Below are 12,772 nucleotides of genomic sequence, written 5' to 3' on the forward strand. Positions count from 1 at the left end.
CTACTCATAGTCTCAGCATCTATGCATAGATCCCGCAGTCCGTATTTATGTGAGAATCTCTTGCTCATATGACCAGTCCCTTTGACTTCCATGGAATTTATTCAAGCAATGCTGAATTACCCAGTCATGTAAATCATGCCTGTCCTGATCCTACTATAGGGAATATGTGTCTTTTCAGCGAGAGGCTATACAGTACCTTAGAACTTTGAGTGTCTCCACCCACTCATTCTGGTTACTTTCCCAGTCATCAACTTCCACCCAATCTGAGCTTTCCGTAGCAAGTTTTGCCATGGTTACCCGGTGACTGGCACTGATCAGACTTTTCTTCTGATAGGCATCACCCACTGGTGAAATGATCCCTTTGATTACTTTGTATTTTCCTGCACGACAAACACATCCATGCAAAAATATAAGATGTTACTGAGCAGATGTCAACTTTCACCGTATTGTACATAAAAGTATTTCATATACACATTCATTGTACTCTTTAAAAAAAGATTAATACCATTTTCCCACAGAGCCTTGTTAACCAAGCCACTTGAACTGGAAAAGCTCTATGCATTATGGCCAACGTATGAAGCACAAGTATGAAAGAGAATTTGAATCATGCTGCCAAGAGTGGAAAATACAGACTACAAAGAGTAGGAGTGATAGTTTCAGGGTTTGGGGATTGAAGATAGGTCTGTATCAAACTGAAGACTTTTGTTTTGTAGACCCTCCACTTTTTGGACCCCATTTTGTTTCTGATCTCTCTTTTGTATTAGAATATTTGTTTTGAAGTGTCACCTTCACGTTGGATAGTAGCCTTCTTTGTAGACTGGACCATCCATTTTGTAGCAGGAGCCTTGACACCTACTGGAATAACTATGTCCGAGAAGCTATGACAGAGCAATAAAGAGTCATCATTGAATGACTCTTCCTTAGTAGAACAATGTTTTTTCTATCATTAAAATCATGGAGTTGAATGACAAGGGATGGTGGAAGAAGATATAGTCTCGAACTTACCCAGCGGAAGCACATATGCAACAGGGAGACAGAGACCATTTTAAAAGAGGGGTGTTTTTCTGTGCCACAGGCTAGATCATTGGCACATGCAATATGACCAGTCAAAAGAAGGCAATGAAAGATGCATCGTTTAAGGATGCTGACCACACCCAGGACTCACAGGAGGGATACGATTAGACTTGGGGTGGGGATACACTCAAGATATAGTTTTCAAAGATATGTTACTCTTGAAAGCGCTAGAGAGTTAAGCATCTGTGATTAAATAATTATTTTGTTAAGTCTGTGTTTCTTGATTACCTGCCATATTGTCCTTGAAGATTTTTATTACAAACCAGGGCTACATCAATCAGGTGGACTCTGGGGGAATATATCTAAAAACCTGAGGGCTCAGGAAAGCTGAGGCATTAATTCCAGAATTTAGGATCCCGTTGACCACAAAGGCTGTCAGACACAGGTTTGACTTCTGGGAGCTCGTGTGAGACACCCAGAAGTAGGAACAGTGACCAGCCACTACACAGACTCGAGGAGGCCTCAGTCTTGGACCTAAGAGTTGGGGTTGTAGACCATCACTAGTCTGTTGTAAACAAGAAGGGTCAGGGATACACGGTGAGAGAGGCCACTGCCACAGATATATCCTGCTACTGTGCTATATTCCTTACAACTCTGGACACTCTTCCTTGTCTTAGGTTAATTATCATGCATACCCACTCATACCCATCTGTACATCCTGAGAGTCAGTATCCAAATATAGATACTGTTACAGCAAAATATCTGCAGATACACACTCACCTAAGCACACAACTATATGCATCTCAGAGCTGTACATTTTGAGTTATGCTAAACCAGTGTTTCTTACACTTTTTAAGACCAAGGAACACCAAACAATAATTTTTTTTATGAGGAACACCAAGGATCGGTACCAAGAAGGGTCGGGGGGAAAGTTATTGATGAAAAAAAAGGTCACCTGCCCCTTTAAGGGCAACCATTTTGAATTCTGTTGTTCTCTGCAGCACACCGCCGACTGTTTAAGAAACACTGTGCTAAGCTATTACTCCTACCTGTTTCATGCAAGTAGTCTTTAGCCAGCTCAAAGAGCCTTAGATGCATGTTGGTGACTGGATTGAAAGAACCACAGGCCAGCAGAACAACCTCTGTCCTTTTCTCTGGATTTTCCATAGGCTTTCCCTGCCGCCACAGGTCCAAATGGAGAACGTCAGAGTCACAGCCACAAACTGTATTAAGAAGAAGAGAACAAAAAAAGTCAGTTTTCTGCTCCTAAGAGTTACTGAATAAAGCAGAAGTCAGGAAGATTAGAAATGAACAACCTGTCATGCTAACATGAATATTGGCTCTAGAATCTCTTACATGAAGCTCCATTTTTTATATATGGAGGCTAATAGTGGATTCAATTCTGCTACCTCCATAGGTGTAACTGAGAGAGTGCAACTAGAGAGACTGCATGGGAACAAAGGTGGCTATATGCCACAAAAAGGATGAGGACTCCTGCATGGGAAACATACAGTTGGGATACTCAGGGCTTCAAAGATGTAGAAAGAAAAGAATGGGGATGGGGAGACAGCAAGAGATGTGTGAAATAGATAGCAATGAGACTACAGGCAGTCCCCAACTTACGAACGGGTTACGTAACTCGATTTGGTCATAAGTCGGAAATACCCTTAAACATGCTGCCCACGCTGTTCGAAAAACATGATGTACGTGGTCTCAACTTGAAAATATTACAATGGGGTTAATGGGAGGTTAGTCATAAGTACGGATGGTCATAAGTCGGTGTGTTCGTAAGTCGGGGAATGGCTGTATACTAAGGGACAACTCAGGGTTTTAGTAAAGAATACAGTGTATATGGTGAGTAAGAACATTGCCATACCAGTGTTCAAAAAATCATGGATTAGGTCCCTCAAAATGGTGTGATTTATCCTTTTTTAATGCTGATTCTTTCTTGCCTCTGGCTTTCTGAGCCATTAGGGTGCAGTCAATGTTTTCAATACACTTTCCACCACAGTCCCGAGGGCCAGAAAACATATTAAAAAAATAAACCTAAGATTATGATGCAAGCTCTTGATTCCATTAGCTGGGGCTTTAATTAAAATAACCAAATAAATAAAAATCACAATACTCACAATAAAATTGTGAAAGTTGGCAACACTGAAATTAAACTAAATTTATTCAAAGCCTGTAACTTCCCATGTTCCAGTCTGAAGATATCAAGTCTAAATTTTTGTACCACCTCTCTCATCTGACTGTTAATGACAGAGGGAGACCAACTAATTTCCTCATTGCCTTCTCAGCTTGCATCATAATCACTGTGAAGATAATGTGTTTTGTGGGTGGCCAAGGTTCAAAAAACAGTGTTGCATGGTGTAATTACGGTTTAAAGGTCTTAGTGTTTATTTTTTGGCATGCTTTTGCTAATAAATATTAATTTAATCAATAAAAATCAGAAGCACTGGGTGTTTTAAACTCATTCATTAAATACTGGCTCCAATCCACAGTAACCGATGTAGAGTATTTTAGGTGGTAATTCTTTTGTATCAGGAATTACTACTCTAAATTAGTACTCCCAATAAACTGGGACAGATTCTTCACTCCATCACACTGGTTTTACACCTATTGGATATAGTTCTGTCCAGGGTGATCCATGCAGTAGTGATCTATGAACTTAGATCTATGAACTTTTAATTAGGAGTGTTAATGCACATTCTGAAAAAAGCTCCTACTGATATAAAATGCCAGTCTGCTTAGCTGCACTACACCAGCTGCCATGAATACATCACTCCATTGTTCCACTTTCCCACTTGCTTCCCAATGAATACAGAAACTACCTCAAAATGTGTCCAGATTTTCAAAATCCTCCATAGGACTGGTACAGAGAGATAACTTCTCCCTGCGTGACTGACTTCCTACTACATCTATGGTCAGGTGAAAATATTAAACTACTGTATTTAATCTACAGGGAGAAGCTTGCAAGTCTGGGAAACAGAATTTTTATAAGAATTGGACCTCAACTATGAATCTTCCTGCAAGAGGTTAGGACAAAACACATCCACACCTAAATACAAAATTCATTTCTCAGATTAGCTTTTCCCCAAAAAGTTATTCACACAGAGAAATACACAATATAGCACAATGCAAACAGAAAAACTATAAGGCTATTACGCTCTTATTACACTGTGAAGAAAGAGAGAGAGAGACTTTTATTTTAAAATATTTGAGAGGCATTCAGTTATTCTGGTAATGGAGGCCCACGTAGGTCATAGAGATATGAAATCACCACTTGCTTAATACAGAAAGCAGCTCAAACATTACTACATTTGAACACAAAAATATAGCCTCTAATGAACCATCAAATCTAGCTGACCCTAGTGACAATGATGTCTATTGGTTGTATTATGAGATGAGGAACAAAATCTTTTCTAGTTACCTTTTTCAGCTCTTCCTACTGAAACACAGAGCAGACAAAACTCCTCATATGGCAACTTTGTGATATTACCAGAGGAAGCAGAGGCACTCCTCTTAGCTGTGCAGGTGAAGTTATCACCAGTCTGAACAGAACAGTGGCAAGAAGAACAAGTAAACTGATCAAAATTCTTGACATTACCATTCAGTTCCCTGCCTCTCACCTTCTATAATTAAAAAAAAAATTGTTTTGAAATTAAAACAAAAACAAAACAAAAAGAGGGGGGAAAAAAAATCACCATTCCTGGAACCTCAGGAATAGATCCAAGTATCTAAACTCACTATTTACAGTAAAACTCCAATAGTCCGGCATCCAATCGTACGGCACTTCCGACAGTCCGGCATCAAAATGGCAAGAGCCTAGTGAGTGAGCTTCGGCAAAAAACGAGTCACAAAACAGCAGCGGCATCAGCTGAACCGAGCGAAAAGGGTTAAAAAACTAAAACATTACAGTATACTGTATACAGTATGTACAATAAAAAGGGTTAAAAACACTTTATATACAGTTATACTGTATACAGTATATATATAAAACCAGTTTATAGTACCTCCTGATAGTCCGGCATATCCGATAATCCAGCACCACCTAGGTCCCAAAGGTTCCAGATTATCGGAAGTCTACTGTAACAACATCAGAAAGCAGAACAGGACCAGCAAATTTAGTTGTTAGCCTTTTAAAACGAGGAAAATAAGTCACAACACTAAGCCTAGTTTGCCACTAAAACTTAAATACATAATTCAAGACTCTCCAGATATTTTCCTGCAGCACTGCTAGCAGTTTCAGATAAAAGTTTTTATTCAGCTTCTACTCTACCCTTATTTATGCAATAATTCCAATGATTTTGGCAACATTTTGTCTGAATAAAAACGTAAGGATTTGGCCCAACTGAGGGGCCCATTTTCCCTTGAAGTATTAATGGAAATCCCATGCACACAACAAAGGAATAGAGAAATTAAATATGAAAGATCAAGGATCTGCTGTTAGCCACAATAGTACAGATCCAGAGTAACTCTATTGGTTTAAATGGATAATACAAGAAGTAGAGAGACTGTTGTTCACAAATTATTCATTTTTATTAAGGAGGACAGAGCAGTGACAGAACAGGAGTCTAGGGCAGGAGCTTTTGGGGAGAGGGAGTGCTCATAATTATGAGGACAGCCATTTGTTTTGTGATGCATCCCTGGGGACTGGGTGTGAGGCCACCCTGGACTCCCATTCCCCATGCATTTAAGGGCTCCTGGGAGAGGAGGCAACATTACAGGCAAGTACACTGAATATAAGGGCACCTTGTTTGAGAGTCATGCATGTTGCTCTCAAACTGGCCGTTCATACAACTATCTTTCAAAGTATCTCTGATTAGCACTGCCCCATGCTGTGCTCTCCTTATTGCCCTGGTGTCTGGCTGCTCAAAATCCCTGGCCAAACACTGTGCCTCAGCATTTCACCCAGACAGATACATTTCCCCCTTGTTCTCACAAATATTATGGAACACACAGCAGGCTTCCACTACAGTGGGAATGTTCTAACCTAGTTAGCAGACTGTGGAACTTTCCCTTTAAAAGCACATTTAACAGCCTTTCTGCATTTACTCAGCTGTAGTGAGCTGCTCCTGATTGTGGTCCAGACTGCCTGTGTACAGCTTCATGAGCCATGGAGGCAAGGGGTAGGCTGGATCTGCAATGGTCAATATTGGCATTTCAATGTCTCCACTTGTAATTTTCTGATCAGGGAAAAGCGTTCCAGATTATAGCTTGCCGAACAGGCAGGAGTTCCTAAAGATGTGCATATCATGCACCTTTCCCGACGATCTCACGTTGATGTTAGTGAAACAGTCCTTGTGACCTACCAGCCCCTGCAGCACCATCTAGAAGTACCTGGTTTGATTTCCTTGGCTACTAGGATCACACATCCCCCACTGTACATTTCACCACTCTAAACTGATTCCCAACTGATTGACAGCTATCTGGCATTGCAAGCTTTCACAGGGCTATGGCCACTCGCTTCTTCACTGTTAGAACAAGCCTCATTCTGGTATTCTTGAGCTTCAGGGAGGGGGAAAGCAATTTGCAGCATTCCATGAAAGTGGATTTACGCATGTGAAAGTTTTGAAGGCACTGTTGATTGTCCCATACCTACATCGCAGTGTACTGCCATTGGTCTGTGCTTGTCTCACAACTCCGCAATCGGTGGTCCACTGTGTCTAGAGGATCGAATACCAGTGCTGTTTGCAATTCATTCAGCTATAGTGCTTTGCAGAACAGTAGTATGTTCATGGATTCCTGAGATTCTTCCTCATTCCAGCTAGGGATGTAAAATCCATTTAATTGGTTAACCAGTTAAATATACTGTTTAAGCAATTAACCAATTAAACCAATTAACCCTCCCTGCCTGCCATGCTCCTGGGCTGGGCCCATCGCACACAGGGGCTGCTCTGGCCAGGCTGGAGCACCCATGCCCCATGGCAAGCCCCATGGGGCTGGAGCAGTCCCTGCCTGCAGTGGGTGGGCTGCTGTGCCAGCCCTGTAGCCTGGTGAGGCTCAGGGAGGGGCTCTTTCCCTTCAAGATCAGTGGGCAGCCACCCCTCCCCATGATTCCCCACAAGAATTGAGCAGGGTATCAGCTGTGGCTGCCAGCCCTTCGGTCTGCACACAGTCTGTAACCAAAGTCGGTAAACACCGGCCCTTGTTCAGGGCAGGGCGACAATAACCCCCAAGAGTGTCCTCTGGCCCAACCGTGGGGGTCCGACAGATGCAGGCTGCTGAATGGGAACAAACAAGGGGAGAGAATCTCACTACCCAAGAATAGGGTGGCGGGGGGGACGACGCAGACCCACCCACTCCACTGCATCCCAGCCAAGGGCCCTAACAGCAGCAGAGCAGTCGACTGCTGGGTCAGCGGAGATCTGTCCACAGACCACACTTTGAAAACAACTGCAATAAAGGGATTCTGCTTCTGGTGAACTAAGGAAAGTAAGCACTAGTTAGGTGAATGCTCACTTTTGAAATCCAAGGGCAACTGATACCAGAAATGAACTACAAGGTTAGACCAGAATTTTGTCACGCTTACCAGCCAAATATTACTGTTACTAAAACCTCTCCTAAATGGCACTTCTCACAGGCTCTTGAACATCAACCTACTGCCTGACTCACCTGGCCTAACAATTGATCTGATGAGTGCATACACACCATCAGTTCAGATCGTAAGCACCATTTTTTTTAGGGCTATTAAATATGGGTGTGTGGGGGGGGGGAGGTATCCACAGCAGAAACGAGGGGCATAGTTTAGACTCTCTTAAGTCCAGTAAAGCAACAAAAATAATTAAAGCCTAAATCCCCTTTATCAAAAGACTAAATACTTGTGTACAGGGTAGAGTTAATGTACGTTAGATACTGCTTTAACTTTTAGATATTATTTTTTAAAAGAGAATTTAGTGCTTCTAAAACTAACAAAACTAGCAACATTGACTATAGCCACATGATGCTCCTCAATTCCCACTTTGTGCAGGGTCACAAAGGGGGTATGTGTGCCAGAGAGGATTCTGGGCTGGGGGAAGGGTATAGGAGAAGCTTGAGAGTCTGGGAGGGAGTTGTGACCTGGGGGAAAGGCATACAGAGGATTTGGATGGTGGCCTGGGGCAGGTAGTTGGGGGGGAGTGGATGGGGGTGCCAGAGGCAGGCTCTGCCTGGGAGATGCTTACCTAGGCAGCGCTCAGTAAGCAATCCTGCAGGAACCTGAAGGCTGCAGTTGCACGCTGCTCCATGTGGCTTTACTCAGGGTAGGGTGGAAGGGGGGGAGGGAGGAAGCTTCATTGGCTGCCCCTGCTGCCAGCAAAATATCTCAGCTGCTACTGGTCAGAAACTGGCCAATGGGAGCTAAGAGATTTTGCTGAGGGGTGGGACAGCACAAAGCCTCCCTCCTCACTCCCAGAATAGAGCAGCCACATTTAAAGGGGCTGCCGCTGTGCTTAAGGGTCCCAGCGAGGCAGCTGTGGGCTCAATCCAGCCTACTGGCAGCTTCTTGTCCACCCCTGTGCTAAACAGTAAGAGGCTGAGCTAGAACCACCAAATTCAGTATACAGCTTCCTCTTATCATAACAAAGTAAGGCAAGGTCTTGATGGTGTCACAAAAATGGGATATGCCTGGAAGGGGATTGCTTCTCACAAAACCCATACTGAAAAGAGTCAGCATCAACAGGCAGGTGAAAGTCTGGCTGGGCGCGCAACCATCCCCATATGGGACTGCCTCCTCCTTGAGCTTCCCACCCCACAGGCATCCTTTGGGGTGGGGGCTGAAACTTCACTCCCTTCCTCCCACTGATTCATATGGGAACATTGCAAGCTGTTCCCCTTCATCGGGGAGCGAGGGGAAAATGCACAATTTGCTGCATTCCTCACTCTGGCTGGGGAGCACAGAGGACATTTGACCCTGGACCTGTTCCAGCTGGGGGACATGCAGCCCTCCCTCTGCTGTGCCTGCTGGAATTGCAGCAGTCATGGAGAGGTTTCTCACCTGGGCCCAAGCTGTTGCGGTGAGAGACTGCTCAGGTAGTTGTTGTCCAAGGACAACCTGCATACTCAACCCCTCATTCCCAGGCCCACCCCAGAGTATTGATTTAAATGAAGAAAAACAATAATTGATTAAGGGCCCGAGCCATGCCAGGTAAATCTTTTAGTATAATATAAAACACCAGTTTCAAAATACAGTAGCAAATTTAGCATAAATATCAAAAGACATTGACTTTCTAGTGGGAAAGGAATGCTTATGAAGTAGGGATGTGAATGTTTTACAAGTTAAGGTTAACTACTGAAGGCTGGTGCAGGCCGGAGTGCTCTACAGTCAAGAGCTGCTCAGGCTGGGATGCCAGAGGAGCTCCTGCGTGCAAGGTGCCCCAGCCCGCCACAGGCAGGAGTTGCTCCAGCGTGACCAGTGCAGCTGCTATCTGTTGCGGTGGAGAGGAACCACCGCCCAGTGGTGGAGCGACCATCCTGCCTGCCTCCACTTTAATCAGTTAAACAAAATGTTTAATAACAGTTATTAATAACATTATAATAATTATAATTTTAATATTATTGTAATTAATGATCAGTTAAACAGTATTTTACATCCCATTATAAAGAAAGGTTTACAAAATATCAGGTTGGGACCAAATCAGGTTGGGACTAAAATACTGTAAAGCTTTGAAAGGAATATGCTCATAGGAGAATACCTGGTAGGGTTAGACCATGCTTGCAAAACAGATGATGAAATTAAATTTGCTATTAGAACAGCATATTATCAGGGGACAAAGTACTTGTCTTCACTGAAAGGATCTGAATGATACAGTGGGAAAAAAATTATTGTAGCAATATGCCCTTCTGCTTGCAGTGGGGAAACTCCTTACAATTCTCAGTGCCTTTGTCTCCAGATTAAGGTTTGCGGTTGCAAAATCACGCTAAATAGAAATTCAGTTCATGTAGAGCAGGGGTGTCCAAACTTTTTTCAAAGAGGGCCAGATTTGATGAAGTGAACATGCGTGAGGGCCGACCATTTTGCCTGACATTCTTTGAACCATTAAAATTAAATGCAAATTAACTATTTTATGCAAAGTTTATTGCAAACGGCAAACGACATAACACCAACTATACATGTTGTGTCCAAATATATTTATAACTGATTTAGACCAACTGACATTAACTGAGATTTTACAATGTATTCATCTCAATTGAAAAAAAAAAACTTGCCTACACTAATGTGAAGGGTGAAACTGAGATCTGGACTGCAGTACATAGGCTAGGTCTGGTTCAAAGGCAGTGGTTTTGATGCGCAAAATGTCACGCAGGTGAGAGTCACTTAGTCTTGTCCTCACGCGGTTCTTGTTAAAGTTCATAGCAGAGAATGTCTTCTCACACATATATGTTGAGCCAAACAAGCTCAGCATTTTCTTAGCCAATGTTCGAATCTCTTGAAACCGGCTCTTATCCAGTTGGCGGTAAAAGTTCACAAGAGAGAGCTGTTGGTGACGACTGCGTAACTCGCTGTCACAATGCAGCTCAATGAGCTCGAGCTGCAGCTGATCTGGAGCATCCTCGGGGTCAACAGAGAATGGAGAGGAGAAAAGGCTGATCTCCTTTTCAATAGCTGCAAAGTCCTGAAAGCGCCATTTAAACTCCCCAGCCAGAGATGCAATGTCTGCTGCATACCTGCTCGTTTGCGCACTGATATTGTCCTGTGGAAAACTGTTCATTATTTCCTGCAACGCTGAAAAATGTATGGTATTGGGCTGTGTTTGTGACAACTGCCTTATGAAAAGTTGCAGCTTTGTCCCAAAGGCTTTGAGGTGTGAATAAAGCTGGTTCACCGCTGCATCTTTCCCCTGAAGACTCGTGTTCAGTACATTCAGATGCTTTTTTATGTCAACTAGAAACCCCAAATCAGCCAGCCAAATAGGATCAGATAGTTCTCGCATTGGTTGTCCCTTTGTTTCCAAGAATTCTCCGATTTCCTTTCTGAGAGAGTAGAAACGCTGCAGTGCAGACCCCCGACTGAGCCATCTTACATCGTTGTGATATAAAACATCTTCGTATTCAGCCTGGATGTCCAGTAGAAACTGTTTAAACTGGCGGTGGCACAGGGCTTTAGAGCGAATAAAATTAATAGTCTTTAGCACCGGTTTCATAACATGATCATATTTGAGATGTTTAGCACAGAGAACTTGTTGATGAATTATACAATGGAGTTTAATAGCTTTGCCTCCTTCTTCTATCACCTTGTTACAGATTAGGGTTGATAATCCACTTCGTTCACCAACCATGGCAGGTGCCCCATCAGTAATAATCCCAGTAACTTTGTTCCAAAGCAGTTTCATGTCATCTATGGCGGAACTAACAGAAACAAATAAATCTTTTCCTCTTGTTTGGTCCGTAAGGCTCTGGAGGTCAAGTAGCTCTTCAGTCACATTCATTTCATCGTCCACCCCTCTCATAAAAATCAGCAACTGAGCTGTGTCAGATAGGTCCGTGCTTTCATCACAGGCTATTGAAAAGAAGTCAAAATCCACTCCTTTGGATGTCAACTGTCTCTTAATATCTGATGAAATCTCTTCAATTCTCCGTGCTACAGTGTTACGAGCCAGGCAAATGTTGGCAAACTCTTGCTTCTTCTCGGGACAGATATTCTCAACCATTTTCATAACGCATTCTTTGATAAAGTCACCCTCAGCAAAAGATTTGCAATTTTTAGCAATTAACGTTGCCACCTCATAGCTCGCCCTTGTGGCATTTTCATTTGACTCACGGGCTCTTATGAAAAATTTCTGTTGTGACATTAAAACAGCTTCAAGTTGCTTCAACTTTTCACTGCGGTCGTGCCCTGTAAGCTTGTCGTATGTGCTATGTCTCGACTGGTAGTGTCTCTTGACATTAAATTCCTTATAAACAGCCACAGTCTCTTGGCATATCAGACAAACACAGTGATTCTCTATTTCAGTGAAGAAATATTCCACTTTCCACCTGTCCTGGAAGCGGCGGCCCTCACTGTCAACTTTCCTTCTCTTATTTACAGTCGCCATTTTTTTAAATTGACCAGAAGGGGAAGGGATCATGTGAGCGCAGTGCCAGAGGTTTAATACACTGCCCAAGTAATACACTGCACTAATACACTGCCCAACAAGAATTCTCTTGCCTTTGTGGCTGTTTGTGGAGAAGTCTCTAATGATGAGCTACACGTGCCTGAGCCCGTTTGTGGCGAAGTCTCTAATGTTCGCAGCTCCACGTGCCTGAGCCCGCCAGGAAGCTGACAGTGGGCAGGGCCAATCACAGATACTGAACTTGAGCAGCTGCGGAGTCCGTCCCTGCACTCTCAGCCCCAAGGTAGAGGGCTTGCAGGGTCAGAGGCGGGCGGAGAGCGCAGGGCACGCTGGCCTCATGGCGGCCCGGGGGCAAGGCGAACCCGTAGCCAAGCGGGGGAGCGGGGCTGCGGACGTGCCCTACATGGAGGACTTTAGGACCGCAGCGGCCGCCATGGACGGCGGCGGCGCGGCCGGAAGCGGCGCCAGTCAGAGGAGCGCCGGGGAGCCAGGAGAGGGGGAGGAAGCGGGGGCTGTCCCTGCACTCTCAGCCCCAAAGCGGAGTGCAGGAGCAGGGTTTGGGACCGCGGCGGCGGCGGCGGCCCCCCGAAGCGGCGCGCTGAGTGCGCCAGTTAAAAAAAGCACCGGGGAGCCGGGAGAAGCGGGGGGCCGTATTAAATCCGACCGCGGGCCGCATTTGGCCCGCGGGCCGGACTTTGGACATGCCTGATGTAGAGGCATCATCTTAA

The 12,772-nt window shown here is 44.1% G+C and overlaps 1 protein-coding gene across 7 annotated transcripts in view; it reads right to left on the minus strand.

Annotated features, from left to right (window-relative positions):
* The window catches only part of NMNAT1 (nicotinamide nucleotide adenylyltransferase 1), a 31,543-nt gene that overhangs the window by 10,938 nt on the left and 7,833 nt on the right, over positions 1 to 12,772 (minus strand). For 2 of the 7 annotated variants that reach the window (XR_012897283.1, XM_006127073.4), the window contains exons 1-4: positions 8,178 to 8,269; positions 6,613 to 6,781; positions 2,064 to 2,237; positions 197 to 380 (exon numbers count right to left, since the gene is read on the minus strand). Coding sequence is in view for 1 of the 7 variants with exons in the window: in XM_006127073.4 (XP_006127135.2) it covers positions 197 to 380; positions 2,064 to 2,237; positions 6,613 to 6,634 (380 nt within the window). In the remaining 6 variants the exon portion in view is untranslated. Of the gene's footprint in view, positions 1 to 196; positions 381 to 2,062; positions 2,238 to 5,027; positions 5,101 to 6,612; positions 6,782 to 8,177; positions 12,250 to 12,772 lie in introns of those variants that run through there. The other 5 variants (XR_012897280.1, XR_012897279.1, XR_012897282.1 and 2 more) reach the window with 5 other exon arrangements.

This window comes from Pelodiscus sinensis, chromosome 23, assembly GCF_049634645.1.
Source record: "Pelodiscus sinensis isolate JC-2024 chromosome 23, ASM4963464v1, whole genome shotgun sequence".
Classification (NCBI taxonomy): Eukaryota; Metazoa; Chordata; order Testudines; family Trionychidae; genus Pelodiscus; species Pelodiscus sinensis.